Consider the following 22280-nt stretch of genomic DNA (forward strand, 5'->3'; position numbering starts at 1 on the left):
GTCATGGAAAAAAAGAATTGGAAGTTGGTGACCAAGCCACACAACACTGCTTGCTTTTTCTTAGACACATTGTACACTTTCTTTGACACATCATAGTACTTGGTCTTACTGTTCCCACATTTGAAAATGTTCATTTCACCCCCGTTTGTCTTGTGAAGTCGTCCTGTTCTCTCAAAGCCCAAGAGGGTCACTTGCTTTGTGAATCAAGACCTCTTCTTCCCCTAGTTGGAATTGAACTTTTCAGCCTAGGTGAAAGTTTCATTTGCTGGATTCTTCCTTGTTCCAAATGTTCATCGTTTCTCCTTCACTGGTATTCTTCGTACCCTCCACAGCCTTTGCACATAGTTGGCACTTACGTATTTCCTGACTCGATTTCATTCAAGGCCTTGATCACCAGACTTAAGTCTGAACTTGATCCAACTTGTAATTTAGGTCCTCATGGGCTCTTTAATGTGGGAGTGTTAAGATTTAGGCATATTTTGCCACTCCAAGCACTGTGCTGTTACATAGAATTATTTTAAGGAAATGAAGTCGGGGGTCAGAAACTGGTTAGGAGCCTCTCACAGAATTGTGGTCATGAGGTGGTTCATGCCATTAAGAAGGGAAGCTTAATGAAGGAAAGAACTTAATATAACCTCATTTAAAATCTGCCCACAGAAATTTCTTTCCCATCTCCACTGCCCAGGTGGGGTTTCATTCCTTTCCACTCCCTTTTCTCCCCAACTTCTCTTCTGATACTGCTTCTTTTCCTGCCTCTTTTTCTGATCCAGGCTGCCAGGGCAATCGCAGGGGTGACCCCAAGGCAAGGGGAGAGTATGACCCCAGAGCTCTTCATCCTCCTCCATCTGCCTCACAGATGTGGCTTTGATTATTTTCCCCTGATTGGTCTCATCGACAGGGTTTTGTCACCTTTTCCGTCTTGTCAGAGCCCTCTTCTCTCAAATTCCATCCAAATTCCCATTTCAGAACCTCTGCCCCAGATTTTTTAAAGCGCTACCCAGAAGCTAGATGATACAGATGGGAGGAAGGAAGCTTTTCACATGTTTACTTCTCAATCACCAAGCCTGCGATGGTGCCCCTTTTGAAGAGTACCCAGGGCTAACTGTATCACGGCTTCCTCCCATGCACTATGCTGGTCACCTTCTCTAGACCCTGCTGCCGGGCGGGCAGGAAGCAAGCCTGTCCAGATCACTGGTAGCACAGTACCTGGATCTGAAAGTATTCCTTGAATGCTGCGTTCTATTGGCTTTAGAGCTAGGTAGGTATGTGAGCGTTAAATAGGACTCTCTTTAGCTGACCTAGAAACTGCTTAACCCGCATATATATCACATGTAACATTGTTTCCATGCGGAACAGAAAGTAATTACCGGGCAGCAACCAAGTACCTTGGCACCTCTTAAGTGTTTCACTTAATCCTTCCAATAACCTTTCAAAGTAGGTGGTGTTATCCCCACCTTTACGAATGAAATACTTGAGATTTGAAAGTTACATAACTTGCCCTGGGCTGGTTAAGTGCTTAGGCCACAACTGTAATTTCTCTGACCCTAATTTTTTGAAAATATGACAAACTCCAATTTGAGAACTGCCTTATGTTAAGTCTCCAAATGTTGACTTAACTTTGCTGTATCTCTAGCATTTTAGAGCCAACAGGGACTGAAATATCTTCTGTTTCATAAAGATAAAACCATTCTTAAAATTGTTTTTGAGGAAAGCTATATAGTTACTGAAACTTACCAGCACTGAATCAGAAATGTGGAATTTCTGAAATGCAGAGTTTGAAATCTACCCAATAGGCAGTAAGGAGCTACCAGCAATTTTAAAATGGGGTGCAATAATGATAACTGGCATGTTCTGTGACTAGAATTCTGGCAGTTGTGTAGAAGATGGAGGGGAAGAGGGGCGGGGCCAGGATAGCCAACTCAGAGGTGGCTGAAAAAGTTTGAACCATGGCCTCCCCTCTAAACTAAGATGATAACCTAAAGAGCAATGAACAGATGGGATAATCCAGGATAGATTTATAGATGAAGGACTCGAGAGCACTTTAATAATGCGCAGGTGCAGTGGGGGCAGGGTGGGAAGGGAGGAGGAGGAGCCCCTGGTGTTGCTAACTCAGGCATCTGGTCAGATAGTGATGTAACTGACCAATACTTGAGAAACAAGAGGTCGAAAAGAGTAGGTTTGGGAGGAAGATCCTGAATTTAATTTTGGGCGTATTGGGCTGAGCCAATAACTGAAGACCCAGTAGGGAAGGTTATTCAGGAAAGCTTGTAGTCAAAAAGATGGGAGACTGGCTCAGGAATGACAAGAAAGTGAGAATGGGAGAGCAAGCAAAGGAGAACATTCATGAAACTGAGAGGTGGCTGGATAGATGGAGGAAAAGAAGGGAGAAAGTGGGATAATGTTGACATAGAAGACAGTTTCTGAAGGCAAGAAAAGTTGGTAGTGCCTGGTGGGAGGAGGACTGAGATGGATTTGGTAGGAAAGAGATAAAACTTGGAATGGGGTAAGTGATGGGACTGGAAATACCACCTGCCTCTTAGAATGGAGAAGTGGAGAAAGTAGGTTCAGATGTGGCTTTCATGAAGGAAAGTGGCTCCAGGGCCAGAGCAGCACCATGATTGGGGGACCACTCACTTATGTTCTCACCCCACTCACTCCCTGGAAAAATGATGTAAAAGAATCATGTGTACAAAAATCAACGTTGATCTATTTCCTCTGTTACTTATGACTGTTGAGCCCAAATCTGTATTTAGTGTTTTGTTTAATTTTATCAACTTCAGTAGGCTTCCCTTAAGTCAACACATTTATCTAATTGAAAAATTTGGGGGAAAGTAGCTTTCTGACCTGTTAGTATGTAAGATTGACCCTGTTTTTCATCAGTTCTCATCTTTGGTGATAGGAAGGTCTTAATTCATCAGATGTCCTAAAATTCCATCTTGTCAGTGCTACTCTAGATAGATCATTTTGTTTTTGTCTAAAAAGCTCATTTTTCAGTATATGCTTCTGTATAAATTGGATCTAATTTGAGGGAAGTTATTTTTAAATGGTGATATGTTGATAACCATACTTTATCTTTTCTGGCATAGACAACTGGAACCACTTTATCAGTCATCGAGAATCTAGATTTCCCCCAAGACTTTGTATTTCTGGTTCTATCCAGTTCAAGCAGTAATTCCCCCATCATCGTCTTCTGAGGCATGGATCCTTCGTAGAATACTTACATGGCATGTATCTTACAGAGATAAATAAGGAAGTAGAAATCTTAACTGAAATCACTGTTGAACAGTTTGTGCTTGACTATAATTATAGATCTGTTCCGCTGCAAGGAGTCTATGGGCTGATCTAATTCAAGGACCTAGGATTCCAGAGAGATGCCTGAGGGACTGCCATCAAGGGCAGGCCACGCCATTGAAATTATAGCTTGAAATTGAAATTATAGCTATTCACTCTAATCCCTTCTATGTATTGGTTTGGGAGGGAGGTGTTCTACATAAGATTTTCATTTGAAAATACGGTTTTGCAAAATAAAAAGCTTGCAAATCAATGTCATTATGAGAGGGAAGACCCTGCCAGACCCTGCCAGACTCTGTAATGTGCCTGAGGTCACCTGGTTATTGATAGAAATGGACCTGTAATTGTTCCTGTGGTTCTTTTCTCCTTTATCTGTCTACAGTCCTGAGGACCCCCACACCTACAGTCTGCCAGGCCGTAGCCACAGGGAGGCTGTCCCCTGTTAACTGTTTCAGAGATGGTTATCTGCTCTTTTATTTAATATGGTCAAGTAGAGGTTTATTTCCAAGGCAAGAATATCCCTTTGTGAGACAATTCTTTTGGCCTAATAAAATTGTGAGACTCTTTCATCTATAGCGTAAGCTCATTCTCTTTTATCCTATATTTGGTAGAAAAGGATAATGTTTACTTGCTCTCTCCCACAAGGTATTCTTTATGTAGTTTGAGACTATTTATTAAAACTCCATCCTGTCTTTTATTCTTCAAGATAAAAAACATCAATTAGTATCTTGCATATCTAACCCATCATTTGTCCTCTGCCCTTACAGAGCAGTAGATTCTGTGCTTTAGTTGGCTTTAAGTTGAATTTGGGGGGGGGGGGCGGTAAGTGTAGCAAAGATGACCACTTATTTTCATTGAGTCATGTCTAATTTAAGTGTATGGTAGTTTCGGTGAAGGAGAGGAACTAACCACTAATTTTTTCTATTCATAGCCGAGTTTTATTCTGGAGATTGGAGTTCATCAGGCTGATTATTAACATGTTTTCACTACCTGCATCAGGGTTCCTGCTTTTAAACTGCTTTACAAGCTGTCTGATGAAAAATTTTCTATATTATTAGCTACAGATTTTTCTTAAAATAATTCTGTACTCAGCTCTGGAAGAGTCAGTAATTATTTTTTGAGAGCAAGGACCATGCCTAATCCATCTTTATTTCCCAAGTACTAAGCCTTGTGTCTTATGCAGCATAGATGCACAAAAGTATATGTTGACCCGATGAGTAAGTGAATATTGTTATAGTACTTCTGTGTCCACAGAATATAGTAAGTTCTTGGTTCAGTGCCCTCCTTGCCTTCTTTCTAATTCTTATGTAATATCAGTTTTTCATAGAATAGAGTCACTCGGATTTTAAACTTGTTTGAGAGGTGGAAAAACTTCAGCATAAAGCTTCGTGAATTGAGCAGTTGGCCATAGGTTCGTTTTTAACTGCCACATTGAGCTGGAGAATTTGTAGGTCTCCCCCCCCCCCCCGGAAAATAAAGTGACTTTAAGAACTTCTCCTTTTTAAACAGTAAGTCTAAGTTCTTAATTATTTTGAATCAAAGACTGAAACAAGTCAGGAAATTTCAAGTTAAAATTCATGCCTGCTGTTTACCCAACACAAAACACATAAATTATGAAAGGCAACTGAGATTTTCAAAGACGTCGCTTATTTTACAACTTAAAACATTTGTTTTGGAAAACGGCTGCGAGTCTGTGAAACTGAGCATTTGTTGCTGTGGAGTGGAGTGATGAAGGTGGAAATAGAGGTCTGTCTGCTGTCCAGGAGGCTTATGTTCTGGGGTTTGTTGGCTGATGTGACTTCGAGGAAATTGTGACTTGTTGCTTAGGATGTCTCAGTAGGGGCCCTCTTGGCATCTGACCTGTGGTTCCTGAGAGATGACGTAGCCCTGTGTTTTGCAGCGTGTGTGGCAGCTCTGCCCTCACACCCCGATCTTCATGTGGCAACGGGGTGAACTGCCTTGCCAAAACTTCTGGTGCCCGTTAGGGGTGGTCCCAGTCCTAGATGAGTTCTACACGCAGCTGAGTCGTGTGTTGATGAACCCCTCGAAATTATTCAGCTAAATATGTTAAATGTCGGAGATACTTTTTAATAAGTATAGTGGCATTTTAAAAAACGTTTAAATTTTTTTGCATTTCCAAAAATGCTATTATATTGAAATAAATGATATATATAACATTGTTTAAATTTAAGGTGTACAATATGTTAATTTGAGCCATATAGATATTGTAATATGATTGCCATTGTAGTGATAATTAGCACCTCGATCACTTTAAGTAATTATCCTTTCTTTTTAGTGGTTGGAATAATTAAGTTATAGTCTCTTAGCAAGTCGGATTATAACACAGTGTTGTGTGTATTCACTGTACAGTGCATTAGATCGCTAGGGCTTATTTACTAATAGCAAGTTTGTACCACTAAACAACACCCACAAAACACCTTCTCACTCCTTTCCTGGCTAATAACAAATGGTCTATAAATTAAACCCAATTGTATGGTGGGCGAATGCCCAAGCTTTATTAATGCCCAGCTGATGTAAAGTATTAATGTGAAGAAAAACATTTGTTGATGAGAAGGTTTCCCTTGTTTTATCAGAAAAATAATAAACTCATTGATATGTATATAAATGAAGGTTTTACCAAACCCAAGTTAAAAAGATTGATGCTTCTGGTTTATCATGAAATAATTCAAGTGCACCTTGCATATAGCCTCCCTTCTTTCATGGATAGGCTTTCCTCCATGTGGGTGCCAGAGACACCTGATCCCACCGTTTCGTGTTTGTTTTCAGGATCAGTTCAGTGATATGAGAATCAGCATAAACCAGACACCTGGGAGCGGTCTTGACTTTGGGTTTACAGTAAAATGGGCACTTTCTGGGATCTTCGTTGCATCAGTCGAAGCAGGTAAATCATAGATTTAGCTCTACTCAACTTTCTTCCCCTTGTAATCCTATGCTGTTCAAAAAACCCTCCAGAAATTCGTTTATGTGATATAGGAGGAGAAAAGACCTGTGAAAAATGCAGCAGGAAAGTGAGGAGATGCATGTTCTTCCCCGAGACTAATACCATTTCTTCTCTTTGCCTAATTAATTTTGGTTTTGTAGAATCTTAATCTTGTGACCTTTATGGAATTCATTTATGAAAATTTTAGGTTTAATATTTGGAAATGCTTCCAAGCAACACTTGACTGAAAATTGGCCATGTTTGTGGTGGCTATATATGTGCTGTATAATAGGTGTTTTCTGAGCATCCTAATATATCTGTTGCCAGTGGGGTCCTCAGGATGTTTCTGGACTTTGCAAAAGGACTGCCCCTCCCCCACCCAGGGTTCTACCAAGTCAGTCTCAGGAACTCTGAGCAAAATATTACGACAGAGCCTAAAATTAAGCTACTGTAGTTAAGAAGAGTTCCTCATTTACATATTTTAGTTATATAAAATTCCATGCTAACTCTGGTTATTTTTTTGAAAATTCAAAAAGACTGTTGAATTAGATAACAGTAAGTGGTAATTGTAAGCGGTTTTAAATGGCCTTGCTTTTTTATCCATTCCAGAGTGCATTTGGATTTGGAAGCTCAATTAAAGTCCAATATATTTCACATTTTTAATTTAAAAATAATTTAAAATTTTCTTTGTTCTTAGGAAGGTAATAAAGAAATTTTATTGAACAGATGAACTTATTCCTCCTTTAATAATGAAGATACATACTATAGAATAAAAAATGCTCTCAGTGTTTTGTATGTTGTAGATACTCAAAAATGTGATGACTTAAAAAAATTCATGACTCTGCTCTACCTGAAAAATCTGAGAATAGTTAGTTGAGATTAAGAAGTCATTTTTTTCTGTAAGTAAGCAATGACTAGTAGAACGTAGATTTTTGTTTGGAATTTTTTGTTATTGGTTGTTTAATTTATTTTGCTTTATGTAGGTAGCCCAGCAGAATTTTCTCAGCTACAGGTAGATGATGAAATTATTGCTATTAACAACACCAAGTTTTCATATAAGGACACAAAAGAGTGGGAGGCAACCATGGCTAATGCTAAAGAAACCGGAAACCTAGTAATGGATATCAGGCGCTATGGAAAGTCTGGTGAGTTGGTTTTACCACTGTCTGCCTTTCTAAATGGGGAACTGGTCTTTGGCAAATGGTTATAACATCTTGCTTCAATAACTTTTTTTCTCTTTTTTTTTTTTTTTAATTTTTTGGCTTCGCGATGTTTTGCGGTTATGCTGAGACAAATCTTGAACAATCCTTCCATGACTATTCTGTTTGAAAACTTTTCACTAGCAGATTTACTGAATTCTACATTATTGATTGGTTGATTGATATGCTATACTGGCTCTGAATGTAGCTGTTAACGGAAAGCTATTATAATTGCATCTGCCTTTGGGAGTCTCATAATAGTTTTGAGTATTAAGAATTACACTATGATTTTACTTTCTCAGCAGCACCATAACTAACTGGTATAAGAGAGAACATGGTAGGTCATATTCCTGTTGTTCATGCTCAAGGAACTTTCAGTATAATTCTATTAGTGTGTTTCTTAGTTGTTGAGGTTAGATGGGGAAGGGCATTAAGCCTCCCCCTACCTGCCAAATTATGATCTCAAAATACGATATTCAGTTTTGGTTTACAGAAAGAGTCAGTGAATTTGCTAGTCTTTTCCTTATTAATATGATCTAACCCTTGTGTTTTCGGAAGGTGATCTGTTGGTCAAAACACCTGCACTCTTCACTTCTTTCACACACTACCTGATTTGTCTGTGTGTCTTCTGTATGTGCATTTTGTGTACGTGCATTCAGTAACTTTGTTCTTTCCACTTCACCATTTACGTGTACTCATTTCTTGATCATCATGTGCCAATCAGACTGGGGCAAAGACCAACCTTCCCTGCCATTTACACGGCATAAAACCCTCAATCTCACCAGTATGGCTACCAAAATTATAGGTTCACCCGAAACAAAGTGGATTGATACAACTTCTGGAATTTACAACTCAGACAAATCTTCAAGTCTGTCAATAACAACTGATTTCTCAGAAAGCCTCCAGCATTCTGTAAGTATTTTGAGAAGTGGGAGTATTTGTGTAGAGCAAAGTGTCTGTAGGAATTGTGTGTGTGGGGGGGGGGGAAGAATTTGAACAATTTTGATGCTACATTAAAAACATTTAGTTGAATAAGGTATTTTATAGTAATAAAAGTAAAATTATTTTTGATAATCCTAAGGCAACACTCATTAATAGAGTAATAGTTAGATAACGGTAAAATCAAAAGATCCCATAGTGATACTCCATAGGTATTTCTTACCCGTCTTCGTCATTATACCCATTTCTCAGATCTTTGTGGATGTGAAGTAGTAATAATGTAAAATTATGTATTGTAGCTTTTCTATGCTTTCTTTAGTCTTTACGGGTAAATTGCACACAATTACTATACTTATTTTAAAACCTCATGAAACATTTTTAGTTCTTGTGTAGATGAATTTGATGGGTAGACTTAGATGTGTGGTTAAGAGATACTCAATTACATTAATTGATTAAAAAGTATCAAAGCAATAGTTAAATTTAAAATTTCAAATAAATGTTTATGTTGACTCCCTAGATATAATTGTTGTTATGCTAAGATATTCTTTTATCTAATAAGGAGATCCTGCGACATGGTGTAAGAAAAGCTTAAATGCTGAAGAATCCTATATGCTTGAGTTGCTTACTCATAAATATAAGCTAAGTGAACTAATTATTTGGCACATCGTGTTTCTTGGAAAATTAATGACTGATTGAACTTAAAATCATCCATGCTTACAGACAGATGGTCATTAATCCTTTCACAAGTATTAAAAAATAATTTAAAAAATTTTCTAAGTAAAAAGCTATAAGAAACACATTAATATCCTATGAAACTCATCTTGTTAAGATATTTTCACTAATGGGAAATGCATTATTTAAACCCAAAGTCCAATTGGAGAGACTGTTGTTAACTGGCATTTTATCCTTTCCAGAATACTGAATCCAAGGAAATGAATGGAATTCGTGATGAAAGTACTACTTTTGAATCAAAAGGTAAACATCATCATTATAACTATGTGTATATTATAGAAGTCACAGCATTCAAGTTCTGCCATAATAAAAATTAATATCAGTGAGTCAAAGAAACACTGATCCCACTGCAAGTTGAAACTAAAAGGTTAGCATGCAGATCCAATTGCAGCCAGGTGGAAGGGCGTTCAGTTCCAGGGTTTGAATAGTTCAAGAACTGCAAACAAAGCTTTGGCAGCGTGTCCAGGAGCTTTGAGTGCCTGTGTGTCTAAGTCAAATAAGAAAGACTGGTTTTCCTGAGGCCAATAGCCTTCTTGCTCTGGTATGTTGGCAAAGGGAATCTTAGTTAAATCTGAAACGATGAATGAGGTTTCCTCTCCCCCTTTATTGTAAAAGGGACAAGCTTGTAGGCAGCTAATAGTAATAGAGAAATGGCAATAATAGTCGTTAGTCGAAGGACCCATTAGTAAGGAAAAACCAGGGGTAGTATCTAGGGAGATCTTGTATTGTGGAATTATCACTCTCTTCCTCCTTTTATGTCCATAAATCGTTGTCGCCACATGCTATGTGCTACTCCTTAGGCATACAAAATAAATAAGAAAGATCTGGTCCACATAGGCAGAGAAAGAGACCCAAAGAAGACAGAACTCCTGCTACCATGAAACTAGACTCCCATCTGGCTGGGTTTTCACAGTAGTTAGACGGCTTTGCCTCCGCGTTTGCCAGTTCATAATACATTAGGTCAAAGCCAAGCCAAGTTTATAAATTCCCCTTGATTGATGATTTATTTTGGTATTTAATTTCTGATAGTTAGAAGTGACTGCATCTTAACTGATGTTGCCTTCTTTATCAAAGGAGTTTTTAAAACGAACCTGACTTATTTTTGATTCACGATGTTAAACCCAAGCCATTTAGGTCCTATTCTGCCAGTGACTAAGGCAAAGCAAACAGCTAAGACACCAAACTCGTCATTAGTGTCTACAACTATATGCAGGCCTGTCATTTGAGGGTTTTCTTTAGACAAGTAAGCACCAACTAGTAATATCAAGTAATAATTGCATTTACATTTTATGAATAAACTGAAGTATAAGGATCATTTACCATAACCTTGTGACGGATTTGTAGAAGTCAGAATATTTTTCTTTTCTTCTTTTTTTTTAATCTGACTGAACTCCATTTGCTTAAAGTTAGTGCTTGAAGATGTTAAACTAAGGCAAAATACTTTAGATAGAAGAGTATTTTAATTTGGACATTTGTTTTTATTTTATCTTTCTCTGGGTATTAGTTTATTTTCTTGTCTTCCTCCCCACTATTTCTCAGTTCACTTTTTACTTAGTACCGCAAAAACTCTTAGTTACAAACAATTCTCCTCGGACTTTTAAATTTTGGACTGATTAACCTAAACAAAACATTTTAGTTTCCATTTCCCCAAAGCTGTGTGACCGAGCACGGAAGTATTTTGGCTTCTATGAAACTGTGATGCTACCTGCTAGAATTTATTAATAAAATAATTAGTTCCATTACTAATTTGGATGTAGTACAGACTACTAAAAATATGTGTCTTTGTACATTGAAATAATCCATATATTCTATGGCTATCAGTTTTGTCATTTTACATTTAATGCTTCGGACTAGAAAGGTGTGTCAAATACCATTTAGTTTTCCAATGGTGAGAGATGAGAATGAATGACATGGTATTGATATATTTTTTTTTTTGTATTTTTCAACTAGCATCTGAACCTATTTCTTTGAAAAACTTAAAAAGGCGATCACAATTTTTTGAACAAGGTAAACTACCAAGATAACAATTCATGCACTTTCATGGAATTGTTCCCATTCTCCACTCTGTCTTTGTAGTCTTTGGTGCTGGGCACTAAGCCTTTTCAATTTGGCTGTCATTGTGACCAAGCAACATAACCCATTTCCATTCTTTTCCTAGGGTCATCAGGCTTTTCTTACAGTTCATGGGTCTACCTCTGTGGTAATGGGTCTTTGCGTGTCTTTTGTATACTTCCGAATTTTTTTTTTTTCTAATTAAAGAGATTGAGATGCTATTAAACACACACTTCTTTCCACTGGGTGGTGACAGTAAGAAATGAGGAACTTCACTTACGCCTTACTGCTTCCTACAAATTGCATAATACTAGATTACACCAACACGATTGTTGAACTTCTGAAAACTAACTTTTGGTTATGGAAAATGCTCTTAATCAAGAGCAGAGTTGTTTCTTGCTATTGGAATGATGGCTTTGGAGTATTGATAGGACTGCCCTGTTGACTCTGAAGTAAATTAAATTTCAGTGCACTTCTGACCACGTGCTCTTTGAGCCTCCCCGTGTTGGTGCAGTCGGGCGCGCTGCCATCCGTGCTGGGCATGTGGCATTTCTTCCCCCTTTCACGTCTGTCTGATGCCCTGTCTCATGAGTGCAGTCCAAGCTGTGCTGTGCTGTCAAGAACTTAAAAGTAATATCCAACATTTGAGACACAATGGCACAGAGAGCAGCGTGCTGTTGGTGTCTAAATGTTATTGTTTCTTACTTTTAAGATGATCAAAAACCTTTACACACATGCCTTGTATTTACTGGATTCATAGATTTTTTTTAAAGAAAAAAATCTAGTCTTTCTTTGGTGAATTACGGTTTCTTTTTGGCCATAAATAGGAATAGCTCACGAGCTGTGCATGTACGAGGTCTATTTGTGTCAGTATCCTTAGTGTTTTTGATATTTTTGTTAAATTCCTGTTTTTCTATGGTAATTTAATTGAAACAGTATGATACCCCTAGCTCACACTGGCTAACATAAGACAATTCCTTTCTTTCTCTAGTCTAATTTTCACTCACTTTTCTTCAACAGGCTAGTTTAGGGAAGAATATTTTCCTAAGTCTCAAAGCGGTTTTCTTTTAAAAAAAAAAATGTGTAAGTGAATAATTTGACAGGTGAGGTTTCAGGAAAACTAAAAATACTGCATGATAGTGACTTTCCTGAAATTTGCTTACTTGTTTTATTATTCTTGTACTACATACACACACATTCGTGTAGCACGCCCTAAGAATAAAAAGAATATTAGGTCCATAAGTTTACACATGAAGTTTGATATCTGTGCTTCCCTTTCAGAGGAAAGGGAAGGATTTCTTGAACACGCTGTTATGGTGTCTTATTTAAGAAAAGTAGCTCATTAACAAGGAGACCTGGAAAATCTGATTATGGAGCTGTCACATTGTCATTAAATAGTGGCAAGTAAATATTTAGATTTGGTAGATGTCATAACATTTGAAATCCGTTTTTCCCCTCTGTTGAGCTCAGCTGTGACATACTACCCAGTGTGTTCATAAAAGAACCCTGAAACCTCTTCAGAAGACCCAGCCATCCAGCTCTAGTACCAAGGGCTAGGGGGTACCTTCGGCATCCGTAGTTTCTCTTTCTCTTTGTTTTAAATGACTTTGACTTTGGAAGATGAGTAACAAACAGATGGAATTGAAGAGAAAAACTGAGATACTGCTGCGGTTTTAAAAAAGAAACATTGATCTCACTTAGTATACTGGCATAGAAACAGCTAATAAGACTCTCTGAAAATAATTATTTCATAGAAATGAAAAGACTTATATATATTTTTTCCCTTCCTTTTCCACATGCTGCAATACAGGGAGTTCGGATTCTGTGGTTCCTGATGTAAGTAGCATTCGTTTTTGGAATAAATAAGGTGACCTTGGTGGGACTGAATTAGCACATACTGGCCTCACTTATTTTCGGTTGCATAAGAATTTATCAAGGGATAGTCTTTCCAAGTTGAAAAGACCCATTTTGAAACAGAAAGCCAAACCTCTTCTGGTACCTCTTAGGCAAAGAAAGGGTGGTATGAATTATTCATGTCAGTGAAAGTGCTTCAGCAGAAGACTGAATGAAGTAATGTGTTCTTCCTTTGTTCGCACATCTTCTCCGCTAACTGGTTTAGCTTCCAGTCCCGACTCTCAGTGCCCCGAGCCGCTGGGCGTGGGATCAAGAGGAGGAGCGGAAGCGGCAGGAGAGGTGGCAGAAGGAGCAGGACCGCCTGCTGCAGGTAGAGCAGAATGATGCGGACCCAGGGGCGCTGGGCTGGCTTTCCCCAGTCAGTGTCAGCCAGCACTGGGAAGCAAATTAAAAAATAATGAAAAGCTAATAACCTCATAATTAACAAATCTTTTGCTAGGCAGCACCTTTTGCATTCATTACATTTTTATTTTGAAGCTTTCCGAGTCCTCCTTTGAAAGTAATTATTTACCCTGTGTATTTTTTAGAATGCGGCACTGTGGTTTTCTGGATTTTCTTGTGTGTGACAGGTGTATGGATTGTGAGGATTTTCAACCCCTAGACTGTGTACTCACTCCATTGCAGAGAAATTCGGTCCCCCTTGCAGTTAGCTAGGGGCTCTAATCAATTACAACTGTGGTAAAGGGTGGCTATAGATTCAATTCCGAGTATCTACCCTTTCCCGAGACAGCAATTTAATTCGATATAAGTTATTTTGTACTTTAGGGATGAAAGTCCGATTGGTGAAAATAATACCACCATCTTTAAAGAGTGAGGTGAAGGGTAGAGCTAGCAAAAATGCTGGTGGAAAAGATTCTGTGTAACATCATTAATCTGTTAATTAACTAATTAACTAATATGCCATCTTTCCTTATAGGAAAAATATCAACGTGAGCAGGAGAAACTCAGGGAAGAGTGGCAAAGGGCTAAGCAGGAAGCTGAGAGAGAGAATTACAAGTACTTGAATGAGGTAGCGTTGGAACGTGCTATGTTCTTCTCTGTCTCAGTGAAATTAGCTGAAAAACGGAAGATCCTCTATTTCACCTGGCTTTTGCCACACATTCACTTCTATAAGCGCTTTGAAAAACACCATGAGCTCTGATTTGTCAGAATTTGGCTCTGATGTTTCAACCTTTCTCTTAGTTTCTCTACTGTATCATTAAATGGTTCTATTAATGGACCCTAACTGCATCTTTCTCTTCGTACTTATATTTCACCCACGCGTGGCTTTATTAGTGATACAACTTTTAACATCATTTCAAGTGGAAACCCTGGCCAACTACAATAAGTCTCTCAAACTAAATATGAATAAGTGAAATTATAGCAGTACACAGATTCGGATGGGTTTCTTTTTCCTTCTGGTCACATAGGAACTGATGGTCCTGAGCTCCAACAGCATTTCTCTGCCCACACGGGAGCCTGCTGTTGCCACCTGGGAAGCCTCTTGGGGAGAGGGGTCCAAGTCGTCAGACCGGGAAGGAACACGGGCAGGAGAGGAGGAGAGGAGACAGCAGCCAAAGGAGGGTGCGGAGGAGGACCAAAGAAAGAAGCTGCAAGAGCAACTCACTCTTGAGAAAGAGAGGAAACTGAAGGAGCAACGGTATCAGGAAGAGCAGGAGCAGAAGCGGCGTCAGGAGGAGGCCCAGGAGCAGAAGCGCCAGGCAGAGAGAGAGAGGGAAACTTCAGTCAAAATATACCAGTATAGAAGGTTTGTCCTACAGCCGGAGGGCACTGTTTTATATCGGCTCGCCTTAGCTCAGTTCATTTCCCTCTTCAGAGGCTCCCAGTTGGTCCCTACCATCCGTTTTCTACACAAACAGCCCAAGGGAGACCTTTTACATTGTACACCTGGTCCTGTCACCTTGCAACTCTTCAGATGGCTTCCTCTCACATTAGAATACCACCCAGGTCCTCTCTGTGACCTAGAAAGCTCACACGAGCAGGCTCTTGACCCTGTTGTCTACTTGGCTTCCTACCACTCTTCCCCTCTCTCTGTCTGTTCCAGCCACACTGGCCTCCTCTTTCTTCCTTGAAAATGTCCACATTCTTCCCCTGAACGTCTGCATTTTTTTTTTAAGATTTTATTTATTTATTTATTTGACAGAGAGAGAGACAGCCAGCGAAAGAGGGAACACAAGCAGGGGGAGTGGGAGAGGAAGGAGCAGGCTTCCAGCAGAGGAGCCTGATGTGGGGCTCGATCCCGTAACGCCGGGATCACGCCCTGAGCTGAAGGCAGACGCTTAACCGCTGTGCCACCCAGGCGCCCCCGTCTGCATTTTTTTAGTCAGTGTGCTTGCAGAGACTCACCTCTCTCTCTGTCTTCCTCATTTTCTTTAAGTCTCTGCTCAGATGTCACCTCATCTAAAACATATGCTTTTCCCCCACACCTTCTCCCCATATGCCTTACCATGTTTAATGGTCCGTATTTGTCTGTGGCCTGCCTGCCCACTGAAATGTAAGAATTACATGTAATACTCTTTTTGTTTTGTTTGCTTCTGTAGCCCAGCCCAGGTAGGAGGCATTCTGTATACATTTGTGGGATAGATGAATTGCAAATGTCTGTTGGTATTAGTAGGTCTTCTTTCCACAGCGATTGATTGAAATGCTTCTGTGTGTTTAGTTTTCAACCCAGAGACCATCTTGTAAAGAGGCTAGAATAACCTTGTTTTGATATCAATTTCTCAAACTCCGGAAGAGTGTTAAAGTCTAATATGTTGACCATAAACTCTTCTTTCTATCTTTAGGCCTGTTGATTCCTACGACATACCAAAGAGAGAGGAAAAATCTTCAGGGTTGCTTCCTAGTGACAGGTATGTGGGTCGTTTCGTTGTAATTTCGTTGGAATAATTGACTTTAGATGAATATTTGAGGGCTTCCCTAGTTGTATTTTAGAACTCCTTTAGCTCTTGATCTTTCATGGGATATAAAGAGATCTCACTGGTTGATCTTTGTATGGACCAGCGTTTGCTGTGTAACCAGCTACCCCTAAACTTAACGATTTCACATGATTTTGTGGGTAAGTCTTTTGGGCTGATCCTAATTGGCCGTTCTTTTAGTTGATTGGGTTCCTCATCCATCTTCTCCTAGTTTACTAGGCAGCTCTGCTTTGGGGAGTTGGCTGTAAGCTGGGACAGTGAGAACAATTCGGCCGTGTTCTTTCAAGATCCAGCAAGCCAGTGCAGTCTTATGTACATGGTGGCTGAGCAGAGAAGACAGAATTAAAGAGAGGAAGCATGCAGGGCGTCTTGCAGTGTACGTTCTGAACTGGCCCACCAAGGCTTCTGTCACATTCTATTACCTAAAGTAAAATCGCGGGCCAGCCCAAATTCACAGAACAAAGGAAAACTTCACCTCTTTACGGGAGGCGCCACAGCACAAGGGGAACGGATGCAGGGTAGAATTGTGTTCCTTCTGTGCAACTACTTTAACTTTTATTTTAAAGAGGTTATAAGCAACAGCATAAGCTTGCCCAAAATGAAGTTACATGTAGACATCTGAAATGAGAATTGTGGCCTTCTCTGAGTTTGATGAGACCTACTGGTCAAGTCCAGTAAATGTTAGCTATATCTTAAAATTTCCTGAGACACAAATTTAATGTGTTTTTTTTTTTAAAGATTTTATTTATTTATTCAACAGAGATAGAGACAGCCAGCGAGAGAGGGAACACAAGCAGGGGGAGTGGGAGAGGAAGAAGCAGGCTCATAGCGGAAGAGCCTGATGTGGGGCTCGATCCCACAATGCCGCGATCACGCCCTGAGCCGAAGGCAGACGCTTAACCGCTGTGCCACCCAGGCGCCCCACAAATTTAATGTTTTAAAGTAATTTTAAAAATGCTTTGCCATTTTGAAATCACTAAGGTCTTCTGAATAGACTCTGTCTATAAATGTCCAGTGCATGACCATTAAATTGTTTTCAGAGCTGACATTTCTTCTTAGGAAGTTTACCTTAGAGATACAGAAAGACTCCTCTCTCCAGGCAATCAGGATGACTGAGAGGACTCCGAATAGATAGGGAAAATTAATGTATTGGTGGTAATGGGCTGACATTCAGCCAGAAAGTTTTAGTGATGGCTGCTCTTCTTTATAATGCAGGTTTCTGGGTAACTGTGGATCATTAAAATGTGTATCTCTCTTTTTTAAAGATATGCATTTATTTATATATTTAAATAATCTTTGCTTATGTAGCTTATAACCTGAAGGAAAGAATTATATTGCAGAAGAAAACTTAACAAATCCTGGAAAATACAGAACACTGCTAGACCGTTCAGTACAGCAGGCCTTAGAGGCGTTAAGGAGGGTGTGGCTGGACATCTTGTAATAAAATTATTTTCTATGTTAATGCAAATGAAACCATTCATGAAAGTTGCCAGCAGTTGCGATACGTTATTATGTACTATGTTGTGTGTTGCATACATGTACATACACATTGTATGCATGTACGTATGTAATGTGTATGTATGGTAATGTCTATCCTTCGTTATTACCACCACTGTGTGAAGTCACGGTGCTTAGTAAAGTGCGAATGAGACCAGCCGGGGTTGATACAGAAATCTAAATGTTGCCATCACAAAACCAGGCATCTTCAGTGGTTGCGCCAGGGTGCTCGAGTACCTCTTCGCACTGCCAAGGTAGCGTTTGTTCGGCTGTGTTGCAGGAGGTGCCCCAGTGCCCAAAAAGTTGATTTCATGAAGGAAAGGACAGTATGATGTTAGGTGATTTGAAGATAGATGCTTGGTACAGCCTGTGCGATTGAGATCTGGAAGGGAATCAAAGTCTACAAACTGGTCAAAAATCATAGGCTTAGGGGGCGCCTGGGTGGCGCAGTCGTTAAGCGTCTGCCTTTGGCTCAGGGCGTGATCCCAGCATTCTGGGATCGAGCCCCACATCAGGCTCCTCTGCTGGGAGCCTGCTTCTTCCTCTCCCACTCCCCCTGCTTGTGTTCCCTCTCTCTCGCCGGCTGTCTCTGTGTCAGATAAATAAATAAAATCTTTAAAATAAAGAAATCATAGGCTTAATCATCCTACAAACCGGAGAGGATCTTCACATGCTCTTCACATGCTCTTCTCTTATTTAGAGACATCTACCTTGTACAACATGAAAAATTCCGTATTAAGAAGATAAATGTAGCTTTCAGCAGATATAGGAAATAAATCAACTGCTTTAAAAAGCAATCTTTTTGGTGTTCTTACATCATAAATGTAAAAAAGATGTTCTTAATGAGATGTCTATAGTATGTTGTGTTTTGTGTTGTAGGAATAAATCCAGATCCACAACTGAGCTGGATGATTACCCTACAAATAAAAATGGTAAATGTGAACTTTTTTCTCCAAATTCTTCAGCACTGTTGCTTGTTTATGCTATCACATGTTATGATCAGTATTTTTAAAGTCAATATATTTCAGATTAAGATTACATAATTAAAATACCAAGTATTTTTAGCATTTGTGTATAAAAACAAAGCTATCTTTTGCTTATTTTGGCTTTACTTTATAATGGTGGGAGTACTGGGAGATTAAAATGGTTTTAAATAGATGATGAAACATGTGGAAATTTTTCAGTGTTATTGATAGTTTTGTATAGATTTTATCTTGCAGCCAAGGACATGGGACAGAAAAGTTCTCTGCAGAATACCAGGGAATTTAAAATGTTTATAAACGAACTTGTACATTAAAGTGTCAAGATGTCCAAAAGTCCAAAATGATAATGATTTTGCTAACCTGGCAAAAATAATTTGGAACCTGATATTGTTCGTAAAAAGTGTATTTTTAGGAGTGCATGTAACTAAAATTATATAACTAAGGGGAAACACACACACACACACACACACCACTAAACAAAAAGCACCATTTTAAGCAGGGTTTGCGTACTAGGTTTTGGGCAAGCAGGGTGCTTGCTGGTCAGTTACATAAATGAATGAAGGTCCAAGTGAGGATTGGGGTGAATTTGGTGGACATGCCCACTGAGTGGCTAGCCATGCAGGAGAACGCAAGGCCATTGTTTCTGTGGTAAAGGAGAAGTTAAAAACAATGTGGATTTTCATGTTATCTTTTAAGTTGCTGACAAGAATAAAGAAAATTTAAAGCCCTCTGAGCCAAACCACGTATCTACAGGCCTATAAATGGTCAGGGGGAAGCTAGTGTGTAACCTCTGGTTAAAGCTTGTCGAATTTAATTTCTATTAGGTTCTATGATCACTCCTTCTCCTTAACACTTAGGAGCTTCCATTATCTGGTCCTAGTTTAAATTTCCAGCTCTTTCGCTCTTTTCCTGTTAGGGCCCCTTAACTAAAACCAGGATTTTCTCTCTTGCGGTTGCCAGTTGATCAGAAGCTTTCTGATCTGGTTCCTCTAGTTTTACTCGTTTGGATTTCTGGGTTTCTTTTGCCCCTGAGTTTGCCCCTAGCCTTCATTAAAATCAAACTTTAAGTACTTCCATCTTCAGTGTGTGTTTTCTTCCCTCTACTAATCCTAAGCTCTTGAATAGCAGAGAGCGCACTTATGAAATATTTTATTGAAAAACTTGGTTATGCCAATAAGGCACTTTTAAAATAGAAAATGTTTAATTAAAAATCTGACCAAATTGATAAGCTGTGGTGGGGACCCGCAAAGGTAAATATAGGGGGGCATGAGAAAACTGGCTTCGTTCACTGCCTCCTGGAAGTTGAACTAAAGCAGAGCTGTACCCTGATTTTTGAAAAATTAATGATAGCATTAAATCTGGAGAGTGAAAGGAAACAAATCCTTAGATGGAATTTCCTAATCCAAATTGGAGGGGGAAGATACTTCAAAGTTATGGATGTTTTACCCAAATCAGAAATTAATCAGCAAATCCGATGAGACGAAGCCCTCAGGATAAAACCTAACTGAATTGTCATGCATATATTCAACATCCAAATTATAGCTTTGTCAGTTTCTCAGAGGACACACAAGCCTGATGACATTCCTTGGTTAATATTTGGGTTACTTGGATATTTTTCAGTTTCACCAAAGCTATTGCAGTGATTGAATGTGCTCTCATTCCTACAATTTGATCATGACTCACTCTAGAACTTATACCATGAAGACTGGAGTCGGGTCAGCTGGAGAAGCAGGAACATATGTCTTGCTCTCCCCAGGGGGAGTGTAAGTTTTTGAAGGCATTGTCACAGCAATTTTTCGATGAGCGTGTGTTTGATTGATTTCATTTTGGAAGGAAGGGACAAGTGGAAGAGAAACTATTTCTGGACAAGCACTTTGTAACTTAATAGCGCTGAAATCAATGCTGGCTGTTTCCTTTTTGGGCAGGCTCCTTCAGTCTTCCTGAGTGTGCTCTGAGCCATGCCTCTGGGCGTGGAGCTGGAATTTCCAGGAATAGCAGACTTTGCTTTTATGTTCCCATGCAGCGGTCTTACTGAGAATTGATGTCATATGTGTACAATGTGTACAATGTCACCTTTTGCTACATTGTATTTGGAGATTTATCCACAATTCCCACCCCCCCCCTTTAATAATGTGCTAATCCTGCAGCTTCTGGTGTGTTTTTAGGAGGCAATAAATATTTAGACCAAGTTGGGAGCACTAGCTCTGCACAGAGGAGCTCCAAGAAGGAACAAGTCCCTTCGGAAGCAGAGTTAGAGAGACAACAAATTCTTCAGGAGATGAGGAAGAGAACATCCCTTCTCAACGACAACAGCTGGATTCGACAGCGCAGCTCCAGTGTAACTAAGGAGCCCATTTGTCTGCCTGGGATTATGAGAAGGTGCGGGACTTTTCAGGCGTTATTTCCTCTTCTGTGCTCTGAAGCAGATATCTGATTTCTAGACAGGCTGGTTACTGTGGACAGGAGAGACGTCATCATTTCTTGTCTTAGGAAATGGAGCGGAGAAAGGGAAGTACAGCGAGCGTCACTGGGCACATGTTACCGAGCACGTATTGAGCGCCACACATATGCCTGTCACTTTGTCTCCATCATCTGACTTACTCTGGGGAAAATGCTTTGAGGCAGGGATAGTGATTCTCTTTTTCCGTACAGAGAAACTGTGGCTCAAGCGGGGATACACGTGGACAAAACCACATGGCTAATAGGTTGCAAAGCCAGATATGGAACTCTGAAGTGCAATTCAAGCCCTTGAATGTCCTTCCTTGGCTGCTGATCTGAAAAAGAAAATTAAGCCTCTTTTTGTTAATTTTTTAAAAAAAGATTTCATTCATTTGTTTGAGATAGAGTGAAAGTGAGCAAGCGAGAGAGAGAGAGAGAGAGAGAAAGAGAGAGAGTGCGTGCACAGGGGAGGGGCAGAGGGAAAGGAAGAAGCAGGCTCCCCACCAAGCAGGGAGTCCAACGCAGGGCTTGATCCCAAGACCCTGGGATCATGACCTGAGCCAAAGGCAGACACTTAACCGACTGAGTCACCCAGGCATCCCAAGCCTCTTTTTGTTTATAATGAGGTAATGGTTCAATTGGAATCATGATAATAGTGTTCACAAAATGTGAAACCTAATTTTTGCAACTTTAAGAAAAATATATAGATATAAATTAATTGGAGATGAGAAGATGAATATTCTAAAAGATGTATCTTGGGTAAATGAATACTGAAGCTACTTTTATTAAGTATTTTCACTGGTGACAAACTGGGGAAAATCTGTAACACATTCGAAAGGGCTAGTTATCTCAATATACAAGTAACTTTTGTAAATCAGTAAATAAAGCATGACAACTTTGTAGAAATATAGACAACTGATATGAGCAGATAGTTGACAGAAAAAGAAACTAAGTCAGTAAACATTTAAAAGATCAACACTACTCCTAAAATAACAATCATATACAAGATTTGTGGAGTTAAAGGATTAACTCAATCCAGTACTGGCAATGGTATAAGGAAACAGGAATTCTTGTTTCCAGTTGGGTGGAAAGTTTTTCATTGTTTATTAAGCTAAAGTTTTTATGTCCATACCCTGTGAGCAATTTAGTTCCTGGAGCTTAATCTTCTGAATGTATTTGGAGAAGTATGGAGAGATATATCGAAGGATATATACTTAAATATTATTTGTAACAGCAAAGAGAAAAGAAACAGAGTATCTATTAAGAAGAGTACTTAGTACTTGCTAAATAAATAGTGGCACATTGGTAAACCCACTAAGTTTTGAAGTGGTATATGATACAGCAGTGTCTCCTCCTTTTATAGTTGTATAGTATTCTA

The 22280-nt window shown here is 39.3% G+C and overlaps 1 protein-coding gene across 1 annotated transcript in view; it reads left to right on the forward strand.

The window, feature by feature from the left end:
* The window catches only part of LMO7 (LIM domain 7), a 196837-nt gene that overhangs the window by 166769 nt on the left and 7788 nt on the right, over nucleotides 1-22280 (forward strand). The window contains exons 17-28 of the mRNA XM_040623652.1: nucleotides 6079-6193; nucleotides 7216-7377; nucleotides 8237-8343; nucleotides 9285-9345; nucleotides 11053-11109; nucleotides 12965-12990; nucleotides 13274-13378; nucleotides 13985-14077; nucleotides 14478-14815; nucleotides 15852-15917; nucleotides 18360-18412; nucleotides 20629-20842. Of these exons, the coding sequence (XP_040479586.1) occupies nucleotides 6079-6193; nucleotides 7216-7377; nucleotides 8237-8343; nucleotides 9285-9345; nucleotides 11053-11109; nucleotides 12965-12990; nucleotides 13274-13378; nucleotides 13985-14077; nucleotides 14478-14815; nucleotides 15852-15917; nucleotides 18360-18412; nucleotides 20629-20842 (1397 nt within the window). The remainder of the gene's footprint in view (nucleotides 1-6078; nucleotides 6194-7215; nucleotides 7378-8236; nucleotides 8344-9284; nucleotides 9346-11052; nucleotides 11110-12964; nucleotides 12991-13273; nucleotides 13379-13984; nucleotides 14078-14477; nucleotides 14816-15851; nucleotides 15918-18359; nucleotides 18413-20628; nucleotides 20843-22280) is intronic.

This window comes from Ursus maritimus, unplaced genomic scaffold (genome assembly GCF_017311325.1).
Source record: "Ursus maritimus isolate PB19 unplaced genomic scaffold, ASM1731132v1 scaffold_10, whole genome shotgun sequence".
Taxonomy (NCBI): domain Eukaryota; kingdom Metazoa; phylum Chordata; class Mammalia; order Carnivora; family Ursidae; genus Ursus; species Ursus maritimus.